Source organism: Ambystoma mexicanum, chromosome 6q (genome assembly GCF_040938575.1).
Source record: "Ambystoma mexicanum isolate Mex_15411 chromosome 6q, UKY_AmexF1_1, whole genome shotgun sequence".
In the NCBI taxonomy this organism is placed as follows: Eukaryota; Metazoa; Chordata; class Amphibia; order Caudata; family Ambystomatidae; genus Ambystoma; species Ambystoma mexicanum.
This window is the reverse complement of record NC_090937.1, coordinates 1,425,418,412-1,425,440,998: the sequence shown is the minus strand read 5'-3', so window position 1 is coordinate 1,425,440,998 and position 22,587 is coordinate 1,425,418,412. Positions and strand designations below refer to the sequence as shown.

Genomic DNA, 22,587 nt, shown 5'->3' with positions numbered 1-22,587 from the left:
GTCTGTGATGCAACCTTTATACTACCGTCCCTGCCAAACACCATGGAGGGGTCAGATGAGAGACCCACAGAATCAATCCAGGTTAAGGAATGGAGAGCAAGGAAAGGCAATACCATTGTCCCGGAGCCAGTGTTTGCTCTTTCTGTGGGAAAGTCGAAATCAACAGGTTTGGACCTGCCCTTCCAACAGAAGAAACCCAAAAATATGGTTTCAACTAGAAAGCCAAAATCCAACGCTTCTGGGACTTTGATACGCAACCTAAAGACTCTCCCACAATCATCTAGCCTGTTGACCAAGCCAGAGATTATTGGTAATGCAAAGACAGTGAAGTTCTCCGTGGCTGAAACAGGACTGTCCATCCAGCCCAGAAATCGCTAATCGAGGGAGGTTAGACCGTCTAGCCCGGAGAAGGTAGATGAGTCACTTTCCTCGCATGGATTTACTCAATTGAATTGACCAGTGAGGCCCTTGAAAGGACCTAAGAATCGATAGATGATCTGCAGCGGGAAGACACCCTGGAGATGAACAGGAAGGGGCCTCCTTTAATATCCAAGCCAACGCGGAGCAGGGGTGCTAATCCATTGAGGGGTGGCAGTGCCTAACATTGGCACAAAAAAGATCGATGGTGGAAAATAGAAAAGAAGCCCCCAATGTAACAAAAAAGAAAGGTGAAACAATAACGATAGCTTTAGAGAGGCAATCCAAAGTAAATGAGGATCTTATACTGAACCGTATACCCACATTATGTGCGCTAACTTCAGATGACATCTCTGTAGTGGCGTTTGTTAAAGAATCACAAACTGACTGGATGATGTTACATGTAATTTTTTTTAAATTTATATTATTCTTGATAGAGCGCCAAATCGCCGCAGGCCTCACGGTGCACAAAAAGACAGCCCAAGACAAACCATCAGAGACGAGTAAAGAAGACTGGATCAGAGAAGAGCAAAACAAAACCTAAGGAGCAGTGAAGAAGTAGGTCTTCAGATTCCTTTTAAAGTCAGCCAGGGAGGTGGACGATTTAAGGTGCGTAGGAAGAGGATGCCACAAGGGTACAGCGATGACATTGAAATTGGTTTTGCCAAATTTAGCCAGACGAAAGCGGGGCTGACGGAGCCTGGCTTGTTCGATTGACCCAAGCAATCGCCCTGGGACGTATCGTTGAATACGTTCTGCAAGATAGCTGGGTGCAGTGGCATTCAGACATTTAAACGTGAGTGTAAGAATCTTGTAAGAGACCCTATGCCTGATGGGAAGCCAATGTTCCAAGTTTCAGTGATGGAATGCCGCCTTGACAAGCGGAGCACAGCTCTAACCGCGCCGCTTTGGGTGATTTGAAGGGCAGCGATATTGGCGGAGGATGTACTTGCCAGAAGATTGTTACAATATTCTTGCCTTGAGTTGATGAGAGCGCAAGCAAGGAGAGACATATTGTTAACAGATAAGAAAGGGCGCAGTGAACAGAGTTGCTTATTAATCCAAGCAGATGTGGCACGAGTTTTAGCCACATGGGAGCACATAGAGAGTGTGTCGTCAATTGTAACCCCGAGCGTCTTTACACTTTGAGCGACTGGGATGGATACATTGGCGATCAAGAATGATGAATAGTCCTCAGAAAGATTGTTTAGCATGTGAGTGGAGGCTGGTATAAGGATATCAGTTTTATCCGCATTCAGAGCCATGGAGTTCTGACTCATCCAGGAGTGTGTGAGAGAGTAGATCACGGAGATGGCCTTTGAGTCAGTGGAGTAGGAGCCAGAGAGCTCAAGGATGAACTGGGTGTCATCTGCGTACTTTGTGTACAGGACACCCAGGTCGTCAAGCAGCAAGAGAAGAGAAAGGATATAAATGTTAGAGAGTGGGGAATAGAAAAGATCCCAGAGGGACACCCCGTGTCAGTAAGGTTGGAATTGACGAGGAGTTGTGAATGACTACACAAGCGTTACGGGGGGGCCTAGAAAGGATGCCAGCCATTGTTAGCTTGGTACAGCCGACAAGAGATTGCAGCCTGTATGCTAAGAGCTTGTGGTCGACTAAATCGAACAGGGGGGAAAGATCTAACAACATCAGGAGCGATGGGTGGCCATGGTCGATAATAGACACCAGCTTAGATTTTAAATCGAGCATGGCTGTTTCTATGCCATGACGGGCCCGGTAATCTGATTTACGAGGTCCCAAGATGACATTATAGTCAATACATTTTTGTAGCTGGAGATGGGCAACACGGTCCATAACCTTCAATAAGAAAGGGACGTTGGTTATCGGCCGATGGTGCTTAGGCAGGAGCGGATCAGGTTTGGCTTTCTTGAGCAAGTGAGTGATCCAGGCTTCCTTAAGGTTGGTAGATACTGGACACTCAATAAAAGACTGATCAGTTTGGTCACCCAAGGACTAATGGTCTCAAGACATTGCAACAACAGCCTAGAGGAGCACACATCACCCTTAAATGAAGTGGGCTTCATATTTAGAATAATCTTGGTCACCTCGGAAACAGTGCAGGGAGTAAAAGAGAAAGAGGGCTTTTGGGCGGATATATTGCCTGCTGGAATCTACAGGGGTGGGGTGGTAGTGCTGAAGACGACTGCAGGAAGTGAGCGGTTCGACCATGGCAGTAATCAAAGAGGCAGAAACTGGGGATGGAGACACTTTATCATTGTTGTGTGGTGAAGCACTGGCCTCCAGATGGGAGACAATCTTTGCAGAAAACGCATTGTGAACGGTTTGACACCAAGTAGCGTCCTGCGATATCTGGGCAGTAATCTGCGTATTAGAATTGAACTCACGAAGGATTGAGAAAAGCTTGTTGGAGCTAGATTTTGCTTGAACAATGCGATTGTTATAATTGGCAGATTTTGCCTGGATAACAGCGGTTTGAAACTCTTTTACTGCACATTTATATGCTTCTAGCAGAGCAGGAGAGGGTTGTTTCCACCAGGAACACTCTGTCGCGCGCCTACAGTGCCTAAGCTCAATAATGTTGTCATTAAACCGCTGCTTTGAGAGCGTTTCAGGTTTAATAAGCCTAGTGCCCATAGGGGACAGGTCCTCTATGATTGAGTCTAGTGTGTTTTTTATGTGTACTGAAATATCAGAAGCGCTTTCAAAATTTGACATATTGCCTAGTCTGTCTTCAATGATCTGGTCGTCATAGAGTGTCTAGGTGAACTGTCGACTCTGGGAAAGGCAATGGGCAAGGTGATAGCGAAGTTGAGCAAGGATTGATCAGAGCAAGGACATAAGGTAATGATTGGGCTAGAGGCACAGACTTCGTGCAACAAGACCCAGTCGAGGGTATGAACCTGTACATGAGTGGACTCAGTCACTTGCTGAGTATAGCCGATGGCAGAAAGGGCAGCCAGCAGAGATTGAGCTACCTTGTCAGGCGGGAAATTGGCCCAGAGATTAAAGTCACCCAGCAGGACCACAGAGGTCTTATTGCTGGTAACACTGCTAAGCAAATGTAAGAGTTGTTTAACTATCAGAGATTCACCTTCATCAAGTGGCTTGTGAGAGCAAAGATATTGAAAGGTGTCTCTTAGAAGCAGGGGTGTTGCTAGGTCTGGAGAAAACTAGGGGCTAAGCTAATGTCAGGACTGGCGACATTCGGGGCTAGCTATATCCTTTTGGTTGTAGCCCCTGAGCTTCTATCCGGGGCTACAGCCAAAAGACCTGGGGCTGTAGCCCCATTAGCCACCCCCCCTAGCAACGCCTCTGCTTAGAAGAAAGGCGACCCCACCCCCTTGGTGTAAGATCCGGGAGAATAAAAAAACTGTGGGAAGCGGCCTCAATGTTTTGGTCACTGGATTTCGATCTAACCCAAGAATTTAACTTCAGAGAATCCTCATGGGAGCCAACAAATGAACCAAGAGGTTTCCAGAGGGATGAACACAAAACAAACTGGAATGTTTAAGGTGGCAGAAAGCCCCAAGTAGGGCTACTTCTAAATGGGTTGGAGAAGAAAGAAATGTAGCCAAATAACGTGGCCAAAAAGGCTATTCCAATGAAAATCACCTTCTCCAGGTTGAGCAAAGATCATCGGATGGTGGAATTGGATAATCACTGCAGCTTGGATTCAGCAAATGGTGAAGATTGGGCTTGGATCCAGACAGCGTTAGCTTCCTTGAAAGAAAATTAGCACCAGGCTTACGGAGACGAGGACCACACTTCAGATAGGCTCTTGGAATACCAGGAGATTTGCCCACCTTCTTAATAAAGACAATATGGATTGGTCCTCATTTGACATATGACCGCAAAAGACGTGATTGCGTGAGATCCCCTTGTGCAGTGGCTATATCCCATTTTAAAATCCAGCGAAAAAGGGTTGTTGCGGTAGACCTGTTTCGGGCCTGTTGACGCTCATTAAAATGGGATCGGGAATGAAAATCCTAAAACACTGTACCCCAATCTCTGGTCCCAAATATTGACGGTTGAATTTGTGTGTGCAGAATCAACTCTGTCATCAACCGTTGTCCTTATCAACAGGTATTGGAATACGGTAAAAGAGGGGAAGGACCAATTTGAGTGGCGTAATGGGTGGGATTGACCAGGCCAGTTTAGAGGTTGAAGATTCATTAATTATACTTTGTGGGGACTTGAATATCGGATGTCTCAATTCAGATGTACTCCCAGATAAATCTCGGGGAAAATCGCATAATATTAAGCGATTAAGAGCAAATGCATGGCTGTAAGAAATGTGAGCATGAGAATTGTTTGTTGAATAACCATACTGATGGAGACATTCCTGCTAAGTGTACATAGAGAGGTAGCCTAGCTATGGCCACTTTAGATTACTTCTTTGTATCAAATAATGTTCAGAAGGGTGTCAAGTCACTGGTGGTTATGGATATGTAGTCCAGTGACCACTCGCTTCTGAAGCTTAACCGGGACTGTTCGTTCAAAAATAAGCTGGAGACTAAATGCTTGGAGGTCCAGGTTTCACAAGGCCGTAAACAGGCTCTGTTTGAATTCCCAAGCTGTCTTGGATATGACAGCAATCTTAAAGTTGAGGCTGAAAACAAATGTCACAGACCTAAACTACGCACCCTTACTGGCAAAATACCATCAGATAGATCACCGAATGGCCAAGCCAGTGTTTGTTCGGAAACACAGGTATAATATAAATTTGGATAAAGAACAAAAGAAATATAGAGCTGATATGAAAGCTCTTAGGCACACTCCCTTACTCAGCCGATTGTGGAGTAAAAAAAAAAACACAAGCAGCAATATAAGAATTGGCTACGTAGCTTCAGAGCGGAGCGTATACAAACTGAAGGAGAAAACATGCTGGAAGTTCTTTTAAAAAGTACTCTAGGCTGACATGGGAAGTGGATTAATAAGGTAGGCCCCATCCAGGAAGCCTATTGATTCCCAGCAGCAATGGCTGGACCATTTTGGAACTCTTTTTCGGTACAGAAGAGCCAGGCACCCGAACAACCATCCTTAACCGACCTAATTTTGAACCGGAGTACCTACAGGGCCCCTGGCCACGACTTTCTAACTGCATCTTAAAGCAAGCCCCACGAGATTGGACTGAATCTGCATATTAGCTATTTTGGCAAATTCTGAGAGGAAAAAGGGTGCCTGTGTCGTGGAAAAAGGCTGTGATTATACTGATTTTCAAAAGGGTGTAAGAAATGATCCCAGAAATTACCGCCCGATAGCCTTACTTGACACCTTAAGGGAAAATCTTTTCTTCTATTACACTTAAGCAAGCTGGGCAAGTGATTCAGGCCATCAAGATCCCAGACAAACAGGATTTGTTAAGAGCATAGGCACCTCTTTGAATCTTTGTCTTTTGAACTTGCTCAAGCTCCAGTCCATTAGAGAAAATACTAAATTGTATGTGGATTTTGTGGACCTGGAGCAGGCATTTTGACTATGTCAACTGGGAACGTTTATGGTCCGAGCTGAGGGCCTGGAGCTGTCCGGCTGACGTAATAGTGGCAATGAAAGAGCTCTATACAGGCACCACGATGCAAGTCCGCTTAAATCAACAGGGACCCCTATCTGGTCAGTAACATCAATCTTCTGGTGTTCCCTTGCACCGATCCTCTTTAACTTGTATATTTCAGATATGGGAGCAAGTCAAAATAAGGTAAGAGGATTCCCTCCTAAGATCAATGGAATGCTGGTGCCATGGATCATGCACGCAGATGATCTGATCCCGTTGGACAGAACCCCATAGAGGCCCTCCAAGTGTACATGTCCCAGAATGATCTGAGGGTCAAAGTAAAAAAAATCCAAATAGCAAAACTGCAATTTAAGATGGCAACTAGGCCAAGAACCCCTCAAATGCATTGACTCCATCTATTTGCCAGTGTGTGTCAGAGCCTGGCGGAAACGCCTTGGGCCAGTCTTTTAAGATCAAAGGTAAAAAATCTAGCTGCCATGTGATTAATTTTGACATCAGCGGTTTGGAAAATGTTCCATGACTGCTCTGATTAGTAATTCCAATCCTGTCATATGGAGCCGAGTCTGGGCTCAATCTAGCGTGGCAGATATGGGAAATTCTGAAGGGCGCTTTTTGGAAGCGAGTCCTTCGACTTCCAAGCATCCCCGCAATGGCCTGTATTAGATTTGACATCCGTCTTTTATCCCTCTATTCTGTATCGCTTTGGAAGACTCTGACCCTATTTCGAAAATCCCTACTGGCACACACCGCCCCCCAGTTGTCTATCCTGAGCATCAGGACCAGGAGTTAAGGCTTGGCCCCATCACTAATTGGAGGAAGTGATGTGCTGGCTGCTTGACTGAATTAAACTTCTCTACAGAGCTCTTAATATCCAATCCTGCAATAGTGAAAAAGAAACTTCAACAACAATTGGATATTAACCCAGGAAAAAAGAAACCAGCTATCTTTGATGAAAGCCTATGCAGTGGAATGTAGGGCACTAAAAGTGGTCCCCAAATACCCGAGGAAGTTCCTGTGCCCCGCATTTAGAGGGTATTTCATGCAAATGCGTCTCAATCTCTTCCTCACTAATTAGGTGTTGGTGGCACAAGAGCAGCTTGATAAGAGCCTTATAACATGCAGGTTCTGCTCAAAATCAGGGGAGCCCGAAACGCTAAAACATTTGTGTGGGATTTACAGTATGACGTACCCACTATCTGGGATCCTTCATCCGAATGGCCCCCACGCTAACAGCAGACGAATGGTGGCTCAAGATCTGTTTGGACAAAAGCCAGTCCTTAATATTTGTAGTGGTCACATTTTTAAATGAACTTTTTTACTGAGAATGTGATGTGATGCAATTCAAGTTCTCACGAGCCAGTCACAAGAGGATGGGAACACTCAGATGAATTGTCTGTGACTGGCTGTCGATGTATCTACATTATGAATGTTTGGATATTTGTTAAAGGTTTGTAATAAACTAATAAAACAAAACAAATATTGGGGCACAGAGACTAAGAAGTGCCTATCGTGGTCTCAGAATCCTGTGTAGCCAAGGAACCTTTAAAAGATGTGGGGTCACAGTTGCGGTTACGTTTTAATACCAATAATGAAAAGGAGTAATCTCTATTTTAAAAGCATGTTAAATATAGCAAACATTGATTCAAATACAAAATTGAGTAAGTTTGCAAATGAGTCAATATTCAAACTCCTCTTTTCTTTTGAAGGAAATCCATAATTACTTTTATCAAATTGTTCTCATGGCAAGACTTTAATCTGCTTCAAAAACAAAATCATGTAGTCCCTATATTTTACTGTCCCTTACTTCCAAATAATCCAATTCCAAACATCCAACTGATGTGACTCTAAACATAGCATATACTGAACATCACTGGCGAATGTCATTATTGACACCTAGCTTATATACGCTGTAGGGAGACCCTAATTCTTCCTCGGTTTTGCTGGGAATTTGGTAGGTAACTTGTCTGCCTGGTGGAGGATTGCTGCCTTGAAGTTGTGCTATTACTCGATTTGTTTTTGGCCACTGGGTGTGCTTCCTGGACTGTACCAACCCCTTCCCTCCCTTTTATTCTTGCTATCGGGGATTTTTGCAAGTCCCTTTCTACCGCATTTCGCCATAGACCTCCATTGGCACAAATCCTGTTGTGCTTCCAGGGACTTCTGGGTCTTGAACCTGGTACTTTTTGAGGGTCTCCTGGTGTCCCCTGGAGTAGGCAGCTGCCTTCTACACACCTGTTGAGTTTGACTTTTCTCCAGAACTATGACTGTGCCTCCAGACTTTGTATTGTATTTGTATTGTGTATTCCTAGGGGAAACTTTTGAACTCTCCTAAACTCTTCAATAGCGACTTCTAATGTACTTGGACATTTTTCCTGAGTCCCTGATAGGTCTTTCGAATTTTAGGCCAAATAAATTGTATTTTAGCCTGTAACAGGCTAAGCTCATTTCAATATTACAATCCTCTCTAGAGAAATGTCTTGCTACTTGTTTAACTTCTGGTTACATTTGTATTACTGTATTTCTGGAATGTACTGAGACTATATCCATCAGTACTATGAGTCTAATCTAACCCTGACCTTTGGTGCCTCTCTGGGCTTGAATGCTAAAGTGGTAACCCTGTTTTCCCTTAAGCTCTGCATATTATGTATGGTGTGTATTTGTATCACAAGGAGAGCTCTGCGTTCTAGTAACATCAATCTTCTGGTGTGTATTAGAGCTAAGCGTATGCAGGGGAACAGCCAGTCTTCTCCGTACCAGGCTGGCCATGCTTGGAACTCCATGCCTACTGACTTAGGGCAGGAAAGGAATCTGTCTTCCTTTCGGAAAGGTCTAAAAACGTGGTTATTTGAACAACTCAGTTTCCTGACTTTTATTTAGTGTCTTTTTGTGTTGGCGTGCGCTGCGATTCCTGCGGGCTTCCGCACAAAATAAATTGTTACTATGTATAGAGTTGGAGGAATTTATTTCTGTGTGGCATTTTGTGTTTGGATCATTACTTTTATAAATGTATTTTTATATGGTTTAGAGTTCCCTTTTCTTCCCATCCCTTAAACTGGTATTCTGCCTACCCATGGGTAGTGGGCAACCCGTTTAGGTTATGTCTTAATCGTTACTGTTTTCATGCATGCAGTGTGTTTTTACTTACTGTTATGTTTAACCCAAAGCAGTTATTCAATCTAATAGGTTTCCTGTGTGTGATTTTATTAAGTGTATATTTTAAAGTTTACGCAGGTGGTGTATCTTGAGTGGATTTACTATTCTTTACTACCAGTCTTCTACCACCATTGAGTTAATCCTGGCTGTTATGCAAAAGCTACCATTATAGAGCGATCATGTTACCTTTTCATTGCAACCTTGTTTTACCCAGGCCTCCTAGCTTCAGCTGTGCCTCATAAAGCGCCCCACACCAAAGGGATAATGGATCATAATTACAAACAGCCTTTCAGGTAAGATGGTTTCATGACTCCATGACTACAGAGCTATGGAAAAATCATCGTTCTAACAGTAGTGAAGTATTTTGGAGTCCTTCTAAATCGATAATGATCTTTAGCCACCCTTAAATTACACATGTTCCTAAACTGTATTCATCTTTCTCAGACGTGGTTCGAGAATGTCTTACTGCTTTCCTTTATCCATTGAGTCAAAGCAATCTCTCGTCTCTTAAAACGTAGATTACAATATAGGGTCTGAATCCTCCAAGACCTTTGAATAAATGATCTGTTATGTTTCTTTGCTTACCCTCCTTTTGTCTTAACCTCACCCCACGCGAAGCCCCCACTTTTGCCGATAGTGACATGGCAAGGACTCCTGAGGATTTGTTTGATGTCTTACAAATCACCAATAAATAACCATATTTATCTCGACTTTCTGGAATATATTTACTCTTGCATCCCGTCCCCTTTCCTCCATACTGCATGGGCGTCCCTCGCTAGGGACGGGAGATGGAACCTTTTTCACCAGAAAAAATCTTCTTCCCCTTTAACTTTAGAGGTGCGCGTGGCCCTGGGAGCATGGGCTCCCCTGACTCCGCCCACCGGCGCCACTCCTCAGTCCTCTTTTCTGCATCGATGGGAGTGGGCCCCTTTCACCAGCACTCCTGGGTTAGGCCTCTGGCCTTGTAATGCCATGTTTTCTTTTTGTCTTCTTCTTGTCTTTAATCGGATACCTCTATCCTCTGGCGCCACGCTCCGCCCCGGCACAGTTGGACGTCACCAGGCTCCCCCACGTCTGACCCCCCATGCTCTCCGCCACCTTGCCCCTGACCACGACTGGGAGTCCTGTACCACGTGCAACACGCTATGAAGAACAGGCTAGCCCAGGTAGGGGGAGGGGGCCTCTTTGGAAGTTTGCCTCCAGAGGACTTAAAGGACTTTGTCAGGACCAAGGTAGGGGCACTGTTTTTTCATCCGCACCTAGAGCGGGAAGGGCCTTTCAGGTCCTGGTACCAGTGTAGGCACCGAGGCTGCTACAGGTACCAGCCGTCAGGCTGAGGGGTCGCCAGATCCTACTGGACACTGCGCTGAGGGGGCGCAAGGTTCTATTACCGGGTCTACGCCCTAGTACCAGACCAATGTCTTGAGAGGAGCGCCTGTACGCACAACGTACCCTGCAAAAGTGACTCCTTCCCCAGGAAGCGTAGGAGCAGGAGAGACCTTTCAGGTCCTGGGTATCTGTGCAAGTACCAAGACTGCCACAGCTATCGGCCGTCCGGCTGAGGGGTCGCCAAATCCTACCGGACACTGTGCTGAAGGGCTGCAAGGGTCTATTACCGGGTCTACGCCAGAGGGGCTATGCCCTAGTACCGGACAGAGGTCCGAGGGGGCGCCAGTACACACCACGTACACCACAAAAGCGGCTCCTCCCCCAGGAAGTGTAGGAGCGGGAGGGACCGTTCAGGTCCTGGTACCAGGGCAGGTACCAAGGTTGCTTGCTACAGCTGCCAAGTCGAGGGGTGGCAGGATCCTACTGGGGACTGCGCTGAGGAGCTGCAAAGTTCAGTTATTGGGTCTACACCAGAGGGACTACCCCGTATTACCGGACAGATGTCTGAGGGGGTGCCTGTACGCACCACGCACCCTGCAAAGTTGTCTCTGTCAAGGAGGCACATGCACGGGAGGGACCTTCCAGGTTCTTGTACCAGTGCAGGTACCAAGGCTACTACTACAGCTACCGGTCGCCAGGCCGAGGGGTCGCAAGATCCTACTGGTGAATGAGCGGAGGGGTCGCAAGATCCTACTGGTGAATGAGCGGAGGGGCTGCAAGTTTCTATCACCGGGGTTAGGCCCGAAGGGCTACACCCTAGTAGCAGACAAATGTCTGAGGGGGCGCTGTTAAGACGGATTTCTGAACTCTGACCTGGTGGGCAAAGTTTCAGAAGTCCAGCCAAGTTTCTCACAAGGATGCAGAAGCCAGCGAAAGCTTGGCGTTTCGCGGGAGAATGCATGAACAAATAAGGACTGACCCGGGTTGGCTCGAAGATGAAGGGGCAAGATTGCCAAAGGACAGGACAAAGAACCTCGTGGCATGGTCATTTTGGAGCCATGCCACCTGTTCGTGCCAAAGGCGGTAATCACGGTTTACCTGGCAGGAAAGGGTTAAAAATATACGAAATTATAAGCTGCCACCAGCCCTGTCCAAGACACATCTCCTAAAAAAAATCCTTCTAGAGTATCTAGGGCCTTTGGAAATGACTAATAGACCCAAGTGCACTCTACAGGAAGATACATTGTACACTTGTTACATGTTGCAGAAAGGTTGCATCATTGGAAAGGACTAAAGGAAACAGTCTCCCAGTACTGACTGTCTTAAGGGCATGTCAGTTTCCCCATAAAGTGAGTGAAAAGCCCAGAGGAATGCAGCAGAAGGCTGGGCTCCTGTTAAAGTCACACTATGGTGTTTAAAATCAGCAAAAAGTTGGGGGGGTACACAAATGGAGGGAAAATTACACATAAATGGAAATATTTCCTAACAGACGCATGTACGCAGCGCTACCAGTGGCATCGTCGCGAGCAATCCGCCTACCAGGCCCCGTCCCGAGGTGCAGGGTAGGCCTCAACCTCCACCGCCAGGAGTCTTGGAAGAGGCGGGCCCAACGCGACAAGCACCACGACACACGCACGCGGCATGCAGCCCGACAAAATGGCCGCCGGGCTAGATAAAATGGCGGCTCGTCCGACACCATCCCCCTTTGGGGAACAGGTAGGGGAACGAGTTTCCAGGTGGGAGTGGTCTTCACTAAGTACGTGGTCCACGGCATACCCTTCATCGTCGCAGGACCAATGCACCCCACAGACAGTAAGGCAGAGTGGGTTCAAACCGCAGCACCCTCAAGGCCCCACGCCTCCAAGCGCTCCACCGGCCTGTGGAGACAGGTTTTCCTGAAGAGCCATGACCCTCAGGGACTTACTCCCTCCGGTTTGGTGGCTAGCACCCACGGCCACTCCACCCTTGGTTCCAGCGCCTCCGGCTCCTGTGCAGGCCCAGCTTCGCAGGCCAGTACCCACAACACCGGCTCCCACGGTCTTGGCAGCCGGCTCGGGTCAGCAGGTCGCCACAATGCCACGTTTAGACAGCTGGAGGGGGCCCCCTCTTGCTGTTGGCACTCTCACAGCCACACTTCTCAGCCACTTCCGGTGCAGCGCTGGCACGCTTCAAGGTAGGGCTGGTGGAGGCCAAAATTTGTGGCGCATGACATAATGGAGTCCACCTTGGCGCACATTGACACCTCAGGCGGTACGTTTTGAACTGCTACTGGCAGGAGAAGGACTGCCTGGCTGCGGGCAACCAAATTCAACCCGGACGCCCAGGAACGCATACTGGACCTTCCCTTTGGGGCAACCTGTTCCGTTCTACCACGGATTAGGAACTTTATAAGAGAAGGAACAGTTCCCAGACAGCTGAATCCTTATCCATCTTCACGGCCATGCTGGCGCACAAGGATCGCAGACTCTTGGCTCCTCCCTGCTGCTCTTTTTCACCACTTAGCAAGCACCGCCCACATGGTGCCTTCCTTCACCATCACTGTCGTGTGGCCAATGCTGGATTTGACTTTTATGGACTTCATTCATTCACGGTGTGTCACTCTTTCTCAACTCTCATGCTGGACTTCCTTTGCATCTTGTGCTCATGGTGGCCCTGAATCATGCTGTTCCCATCTTCATCTTGTATCCTGGCTTGCAACATTATGTGTTACTACTGACTTCTGCAATTGTATTCGCTCTCCACTCTTGCTTCTCCACTCTTTTTGACTGCTTACTCTTTTTTCTCTCCTCCTTTCCCTTCTCCCTTTTCCTAACTCCTCCCCTTACTTTCTTCTATGCACTTACTCTATCAGAATTGTCTATCTGAATTGTCGTCAGGCCGAGTATGATAGTTCATTTCACATCCTTACTGTTCATGGCCTGTAAGAATGTGGTTGTATTTTCCCTTGTTCCCTCCCTTGCCTTGAAGCGCTTTGAAACACATTGTGTATAGGCGCTATATAAATGATCATATCCTATCCCTGCAGCGTCCTCTGCCTACCGATTCCCTCCTCCGCCACTCTCCTCCCCTCCGCTCCCACAGATTGGACAGTAACTGTGTGTGGAAATTCGCTCGCACGTAGTGAGGCAGGCAGTGGAAGAAGTCCCAGTGGGGTCTGGGCTTCTATTCACGGATTTTCGCCATACAATGGTTACCCCAGCGAGTATTGAAGAGATATTGTGCACGGGAGACTGGATGTGGTCCCTGGATCTGAAGGATGCTTACTTTCACGTACCGATCTCCAACCCCATCAGACTTTTCATAGGGTCAGGATCATGCGCTTTCCATTTCCTATTTAAGTTTCTACCCTTGGGCCTCGATCCGGCCCCTAAGGTCTGTACAGGACGGATGAATGCGTGGCAGCCCTAATTGGGTCCCAGGGTCACCATGCCTATCCTTACCTAGACTGGCTTATCAGGGCAAAGTCTCCGGAAGCAGTCCTCCACACCGCCTCCGCCTTATGCTTCCACTACACGAGTTGGCATTTTCCATCAATCTCAGGCAGTCACTGCTGGAGCCCAGGCAAACTCTAACGTTCCTGGGACTCATTGGGATACGAGCTCCAAGAGAATTTTCGGGTCACAGCCATTTTCTCAGCAGAACAGTGACCTCAGCATGGTGGTACCAACGCCTAAATTACCATTATATTGTGCATCCTCCTGGAGTCAGGAGAGGGGTTCCCGGATGGAGCCGGGCAGCATTTCACTAAATCTCTGTCACGACCTAGTCTGGTGGAGCATGGACAGCAACATACGAATATGCAGGCCCTTTCGTCAGCCAGCTCCGCAGGTTACCATCCCCACGCAGAATGGGAAGCTACCTTGGACAGCTAGAGTGTCCACTGAGAGGCGTCTGTCAGGTGCAGGCAGTCCTCATCAACTGGCTCCAGTTGATGGCCATCTGGCTTGCCCTCAAAGCCATCTGGCGGCAATCAGAGCCTACAAGAACTCAGAACTCACCTGCCAATCCGGTGGTTAAAAGACATTTGACGGTCCTCAGCAGGCTCTACCCGCCCATCAAGAAGCCACACCTCGTGTAGGATCTCAACATGGTGTTGGGAGTCTTAGTGCATGTATCATTTGGGCCAATGGCATCCGCGGACATCTGGCTAGTCACCAATAAAACAGCCCTTTTGGTGGGTCTTGCGTATGCCCGCTCTGTCAGCGAAATCCAAGCTCTGAAAGCACCCGAGCCATACACTACCTTGGACAGGGTGGTCCTCAGAACACATCCTGTGTACTTACCTGGGGAAGTGTCTGCATTCCATCTAAATGAGGAGAGAGTACTCCTTACTTTCCTCGCTGACCCTAAGGACCATTCTCGGAGGGTTCAGCACTGCCTTCATGCTAGACCAGTGCCAAAGTTCTATCTGGACAGGACCAAGAGCTTCTGCAAATCTGAGGCTCTGTATATCACCCTCGGAGGGTCAGGGCCAGGATATCGGGCCTCCATGGCAAGGTGAATGGTGGCCGCCTTAAGGAGGCCGAGATTGGGCAACACAAACCGCTTCCCGCAAACATGCATGCCCACATATTCAGTGCCAAGGCCACGGCATTCGTTTTCCAGAGACACATACCATGGCAGGTCATCAGCAGGACGGCCACTTATGCCACTCCCTTGGCTTTTTGCAAGCACTACTGTTGGGATGCCTGCTCCAGGTCAGACGCGGCATTCTGGCAAGCAGTATTAAGGAGCTTGATTTCTTAAGGAGGGTCACCTCTCCACCCTGGGGCTACGTTCAGTTGTAATCGCCCATGCAGTATGGAGGAAAGGGGAGGGGACTATGGACTAAGAGTATGTTAGTCACTACGGTGAGTAACTTGTAATTTTCAGCTTTAACAAAATGCGACAGCATGGCTGCTGTCTGTCATGCAGAGACCATATCCTCCCAGCCTTAAAATTCCTGCATTAGCTACCAGACCAACAGAGTAGCTTTAAATCGGACTGTCGTCCACTGTGCTTTCTATGAATCCTTTCCACTTTTCATCGGCCAGAACTTTCTTCACTACCAAACCACTTGCAGATAAAACAGCATTAGGTGGGTGTTCATTTGGGTTTTAGGCAACTGAGACCTGGAATCATATCCAGTTCCCACAAGTACGTTATCAGATGGTCTGAACTTCAGTAAAACACTGAAGACCTTCCATTTTGACTAATATGTCATATTTCCCTCTCCTTTTATCTTCGGTTCACTGCTCACCACTTGACAGAACTGCCTTTTAATTTAATGGTGTTCTTTATAAGGTGGCACAGCTGCAGCTAGGAGTCCTGTTATGACCAAGTTATTTGCATTTAGTTTGAATTTCATGGGTTTGAGCATCCAGGCATTCGTGTATCAAAAGCTCCTTGCAGGCATTGCCTTTTTTTATTTATTTAATAACATTTATAAAGCGCACAACCGCCCTCAGGCATCATGGCGCTGTTGCAGAGAAAACAAAACATTGCTAGTTAGAGATAAAAAGCATACTTGGTTACATGGCCTGCCCCTTAGAAAATGGGGACAGTCAGTGAGTATTAATGTTAAAGGATATTTGTACCGCGCACTAACACTACCGAGTTGTCCCCTTGCGACTCTGAAAAGGAAGGGGGGGGCTGAGCTAGTGGGAATAAGCTGGAAAAGTGCTATAGAGCAGTGATGTGCTGTTGGCGACCTCAACCCGGTTAACTCCGTTGGCTGGGCTTGGGGTGTTTCCTGGTCGGTAGTCGTGTGCTGTTGTGCGAGTCTGTGTGGATTGTTTTATTGGTGCAGTGTAGTGAGGTTTGTGCAGATTGTTGTGTTATAGGCTTGTGGTTGTGTTTAGTTAGAGTTTGAGAGGTGTATGCAGGGGGGTGAAATTGTTAGTGGATTGGTTAATTGTCATTGCTGTCTGGAAGCGAGTCGCTAAACTTCCGTATTCTCTCCAGGTGGGGTGTATGAGCATCTCTACGTCTCCGTCCAGATCTGGAACCATCGGATACTCAGTCTCTTTCACACACGGCGTCCTCTCACATTCGTAACCTTGCCTAAGTTCGACCCTGGCCACCTACGTCAAACCTGTCTGTAGGCAGGGCAAGCAGGCGTTTGTGCGTCCCTTCAAATCTGGCCCAGAGAGCATTCCCAGTCCAGTAAGTGCGTGGCAATGGTCATCCAAGTCTACTCCATCCATATATGGCGGAGGTCGGCATTCATCATCTTATTCAGTAGCTCATGCAGGCTACCGCTCCCAGCCCAACCGAAGCGTGGCACATGCCAATGCTTGCAATTGCGTCCAGGGGCGGCACCTGCCATCATTCACAACTCCATCCGTTCTAGGCCCATGCCAATGTCCACAACTTAGTTCAAGTGTGGCAAGTGCTAACATTCACAGAACTCTATTCAAGTATGATACCTGGTAGTAATTATGGAGCGGGTGAGGTTGTTGGCTGGAGTTGGCTAGGGATGCTGATTTCTGTCCTCATGGGTATTGCTTGTGTCCTACTTGACATAGCATTGTCTCTCTTGTTGTAGTAGTTTCCTTTAGTCGGTTCTGGATGTTGTCAGTGTCATCCTAAATGCTGTCATCCTGTTCTTTGCGTTTCCCGTTTGATTGTTTAGCTTTTTCAATTTCAATATGTGATGTTGAAGAGCCAGGTTTTTAGTAGTTTTCTGAATTGTAGGCGGTCTTTGGTGTTATTTCTTTCGGGATGTTCCAGGTTTTTGCGACTAAGTGGGAGAAGGAGGAGCCCCCAAGTTTTTTCTTAAGGTATGGTATTTGTTCCAGGCGGATTTCGTTGCTTGATCTGAGGGGTCTTGTTGGCTTGTAGATTATTTTCTTTTATAGGAATTCAGCTCCCTGTCCGCTGATTGCTCTGTGTGTTATGCACATTGTTTTGAAAGTGATGCAATGTTTGACTGGGAGCCAATGCTGTGTTTTTAGTGCTGGAGTGATATGGTCTCTTCTGGATAGTTTAAGGAGGAGGCTGGCTGCTGTATTTTGGATGCGTTGTAGTTTCTTCAGGAGGTATTCTGGCATCCCTAGAGGCTGTTTGCATAGTAGATTCTTGACATGAGGGTGACAATTGTGAGTGTTTTGTGGATGAAAGAGAGGAAAGGTAAAATTCTTCTTGTCGTGTAAAGGCGGAAGAAGCATTTCTTGATTATTGCATTTACTTGTGGTTCTAAGGTTAGGGTGTTGTCCATCAGGACTCCCAGATTTTTGACTACCTTAGGTGGTGGTGGTGCGGTTCCAATTTCCGTTGGCCACTGAATGTAGGTGTTCTTTAAACAGATTGCATATCTGTATACCCGATACATTATGCCCTGTCTCGCCCAGTACAATGAACACCTTGCCAAAGGAAGGCCTCAAGATGCAGAAACCACGCTTTGAAGCCTCTATGCTCCCATCTGAGGGAAGCCACGATGGAGGTAAGCCCTGCCGGGTTTGTAAAACAATAATTTTACCATGCCATTTAAAAATGGCCGCCATCGACCAATGTAGCAGTTCCAGGCTGCCTTCCCTTGTGCCTGCCTACGGCCGCTCCCTTGTACCTTCCTCAGGCCGCACGCGATTGGAGGCCTGTGCGGGCTGGCAACGCGGTCCACTGTAAAGGCAGACTTGTAATGCCTGATATCTTATTCTCTCTCTGGCCCTGTCCGCCAATGGCCGCATGCACGCCGACCCACTTTTGTTCTCCTGACACTGCCTCTACTCTACTGATGTACTTTCTCCACCATGATTTCCGGACTGCCGCACCAAACATTCTCGTACTGCCTCTCATGACTTGTGCCCAAATGGGAACCCACCAAGTAAGAGCATCATCATCCCTGCATGTCTTCCACCTGTAGCACCCTCAAGCACTGAAAGCTTGCCACTCTAGTTTGCTTATAATGCTTCTTAATGCTGATGTAATCTACAGTTTGCTGAGCGTGGCTTCACCAGCTTACTACTATGGACCAGAAACGAATATGCTATCCCGCTACAAATCTCCTCCTATAGATTATTCTTGAGACTGCTGCCCCCGCGGTTTGTGCCGCGCACTCGGCGTACTTCGCCTCCAGGAATTGTTCTTCGACACTGCTCGTAATTTGACTTTATCAAACTTTCTCTACCTTTGGTTTAACCCTCCCACAAAATCTGTGCACCACTTAAATAGCCGAGCAATGCCTGGCGCTGATTCACCAGCTTGGTCCACCGTGACCCTCCTTTTTACAAGTTTCCCAACCCTTATTGTTCTTCGTCTTAACCATCGTGTATTACACCCCTGACTGCCTGTTAACGCCACGTACTCCTTGGCGCTTTAATGTAACTGCAGTAAATTGAGTTTTGCCCGGCCCTACTTGCTTTGGTTTACTCATCTTGTCATTCCTTAGCTGTTTACTGTTGCTCACGTTTCACTACATTTATAGCCCCCTGCACTATAAGGAGAGGCTTAGAGATTGGGCATCCACTTGTCATTAATGCTGCTGAACTATGCCCTTCTTATCATTGACCGCACACCTGATGTGGCCCTTGAGGCTTTCAGTCTGTGCGCACACACCCATTTTGTCTCCACGCCGGATTTAGCTCCATACCATGAGGTGATGAGTTGCCAGTTCGTGCACACATGCCGCCTTTGTCTGTAACGCTTAAGGCGGTTCTTGTACTTAACGAAATGTATTTCGCACTTTCTGTAACTAGCCTAGATGTCTGATATTTGTGCTCTGATATGCAAAAAATATAAAATATCTCTTTAAAGGTAATTATTTCTGTATCTGCAACCAATGTAAGGCTCTAAGAGCTTGTGACACATGAATGATCTTTCGCACCCTTAAGTCTTCTAGCAGCTGCATTTTGCAAAATGTTCCAGATGTTTTATCACTTTCTTGGTTAGTTCGGCACACGGCGTACTACAGTATTTTAATCATGCGAAAAAACAAGCACTTCAAAAGTGCTATGTGATTATTGATAGTAAAAACCAACCCCAACTGTAACGCACATTTTGTATAACCCTTATATTAGCCTCCCCCAATGGTACTTCACATGTGGCATCTTGTACTCCCCGAGTTCTACACGAAATTGGGGTTTAATGTGTCTAGGAAGTGGAGAATATTGCAAAGGGACATTTTGTTATGACAGGCCAAAATGAATACCTCTCCCAGCGGTCTACTCACACTGATACGTGTTGGCAGAATTGTTTTTTCATTTAATTTCAACTGCAACGCCAGTCAGAATTGTATCCCGAAAGGATGGCATATCATTCCCTGCCCATGCAACTGCCTAGTGGAACGCTTTGCCTTATGCAATATGAGCTCATTTGGACCATATCACCTTTCGAAAACACTTAAACGTTCCTGTTCTAATGTCTTTGCCCTGTTAATGATTTTAGTTGTCAGGTCGTGTACATCTTTGGTTTTAACACCAGCACGACAAAAGCCTTTAACAGTACTTGCACTTTACAAGTAACTTAACGTAATACATTTCTTTGTTAAATTTTTGAGGATCATTCTTCAGTTACATAATTTTCTGCACTCGCATGTCAAGCCAGTTGTCAGATATATTTGTTAACTTGGCGCTGCACCTGCTTAAAAAAATCCATCCATGCCTACATTCTTGCGTATACTTTATAGTACATGCTCCGTTCTCTGGTAATTTGGTTATAACAGGCCTCCCAGCTTTAGCTTTTCCTCCTTCTAAAGAACCTCATACCAAAGTGGTAATGGAGAGATAGAACAAACAGCATTTCTGGGAAAGTGATGTAAATCTTTCCATAAAGTGTGAATGTTTATTAAATGCCCAAAGACCATGCTTTCCAGTGAGTTGTAGAAATGTAGCCTGCACATATTCTAAGTACATGAATATAAGGTAGCTACACACGAGAATGGCCACACTGGATACCCACCATTACTGACAAATATTTCTTATGACTTGCTGCTTCTATTGTACTTTATGATGTATTTTTTTACAACATTTTGAAACCCATTCCAGACCTCTGCGACTCATTCATCAGATGAAAAAGTAAAGAAATTAAAGAAAAAAACAAAGAAACGCAAAACAAAAAGCGAAGGAAAGAAAGCGTCCGAAGATTATTGTTTCCGTTGTAATGATGGAGGGGAACTTGTGCTATGTGATAAGAAATTTTGCACCAAGGCTTACCACGTCTCCTGTCTGCATCTGGTGAAGCGTCCTTTTGGTAAGAGAAACTGTTAATAGATGACTGCACAAAGATGATACCCAGGTGGCCTAGAGCTGTAGTACAATAAAGATATTGCATTACACTAGTCGGTGTGTCGAAATACTCCACATCCGATCCCCATCATCAACAGTGCAACTTTCAGGATGAAGATTTTGGGTAGGCCATCCACGCTTGCACATTGATTTTCAAATGTTTTTATATAGAGATTGATTGAAAATCCTATTTCAAAGGGATTGTGTCCTCCGACGTATTCCTTATCTTTGATAGATCATCTCCCAGCTTGCTGGCCTCGTAACAAAAATTTCAATAGAGGGCGCTGCGCGTCGACGTCCCTCGACGGCCTCCGTATCGGCGCCGACGTCACTACGCGTATAAATAGACTCGCGCAGCGTCCGTTGCTCAGTTCCGTTTTTCCGCGCTTCGTGGGGCCTTGGAATAACGTTGCTTAGTTCTTCGGTCAAATATATCAATTATTCCTCGTGAATACCAACTTGTACTCGATGGCTTCCTCACCCGAACCGACGACTCCACGGTCCGGCTTCAAAAAATGTCGAGACTGTGGAAAGAAAATGTTGTTGACGGATCCTCACAGGATCTGTGTGTGGTGCCTGGGAATCGAGCACCATTGTTCGGAGTGTGAGGACAGCATGTCCTTGACGGCGAAAGCCTTGAAGGAGCGTAAGGGGAAGCTCGAGAGAGGTAAGGCAGTTAAAACTTCTTCGAAAGTTTCCTCGGCGGAGTCGAGACATTCGTCTCCTCACCATCACAAAAGACATTCTCGTTCTAGGTCTCGAAGCAGTTCCCATCACTCTTCGAGATCTAAACATTCAAAAAAGAGACGTCGAAGATCCCCGTCTTCGTCTTCCGTTTCCTCAAAAAAGGTCTCCTGCCCCACAAAACCTAGCTCTCAGGCTGAGTGGGATGAATTCAGGAAAAAGATGCTAAGCGTCTTCGAGAAAGCAGCCTCGACCCCCTCGAAGACTGCTGAGGGTGATACCCTGGGTGAAAGACCCGAAAAATCAAAAAGCTGCGAGTGCAGGACCCGTCGAAAGAAGCCACTCGAGAGCGTCACAAACCCTAGAGTAAAGGCAAAGTAGCGTCTTCGACACCGTCGTTGAAGATCCCTTCGACACATAGATCGTAGACGCCGTGATCGAAGGGTTCTTCGACGCACAGGTCAGTCGAGTCGACGCCCACGGCCACCTCGCAGCCAGTGGCCATACCCAGAGCCTCGAGCACGAGAATGTCGTCGACAACCTCAAGTAGAATCCCGATACTCTCGAGTTCATTGAGGCCTCTACCAACTTTCTCAACGCCATTTTCGATGGCTTCGAAGCCTTTAACGTCTGCGTCGACGACGTTTTCTCAGCAAATCATGACGAATTTGGCCCCTTCTGCTCTGGAAATGGGATTTATACCATTTTCAAGACCTGCTCACTCCAGAGTCTTATCTTCTATTTATGAAGAAGGGGAGGATTCGGTTCAGGAACGACCTTTTGAGGTGCTGGGATCTGCAACTCCTCCACCAGAGGAATTTACCTCTGAGGAAGGTAGGTTGAAAGACCTCCATGAATCCCTACAGGAAGCAAGTGGGTTGGACACTTCCCCAGAAGTGGAATTTGCCACACCAGACCCAGGGGAATATGCTGAAACCCCTTATAGAACCTTGATGGCAAGGATAATAGAGTTTATGGGATGGTCCACACCCTCACCTGCTTTTCAGCAAGACGACCTCACAGACATCTTGGTCAAAAGTCCACAGGAGGATCCTGTGGTGCCATTTCATGCGGCATTACAAAGGAGAATATTGGCAAACTGGGAAACACCTGAGGTAATCCCGGCGGTTAACAAAAAATGATCAGCTAAATATCGGGTGTCTTCTGCTGACCCTGAATATTTATCCAAACACCCAACTCCGGAGAGTCTGGTTGTTCAGGCAGCTACTTCAGCAGGTAGTAAATCGGCTTACCCTACTGTTCCTCAGGACAGGGATGATAAGAGATATGACTCTACGGCCAAAAAAG

At 46.8% G+C, this 22,587-nt stretch overlaps 1 protein-coding gene across 4 annotated transcripts in view; it reads left to right on the top strand.

Moving 5' to 3' along the window:
• The window catches only part of NSD2 (nuclear receptor binding SET domain protein 2), a 1,742,450-nt gene that overhangs the window by 1,646,995 nt on the left and 72,868 nt on the right, over positions 1-22,587 (top strand). For 3 of the 4 annotated variants that reach the window (XM_069632133.1, XM_069632132.1, XM_069632134.1), the window contains exon 22: positions 20,356-20,560. The exons of the other annotated variant lie outside the window; for it this stretch is intronic. In XM_069632133.1, coding sequence (XP_069488234.1) covers positions 20,356-20,560 — 205 coding nt within the window. The remainder of the gene's footprint in view (positions 1-20,355; positions 20,561-22,587) is intronic. 4 annotated transcript variants of the gene reach the window in all.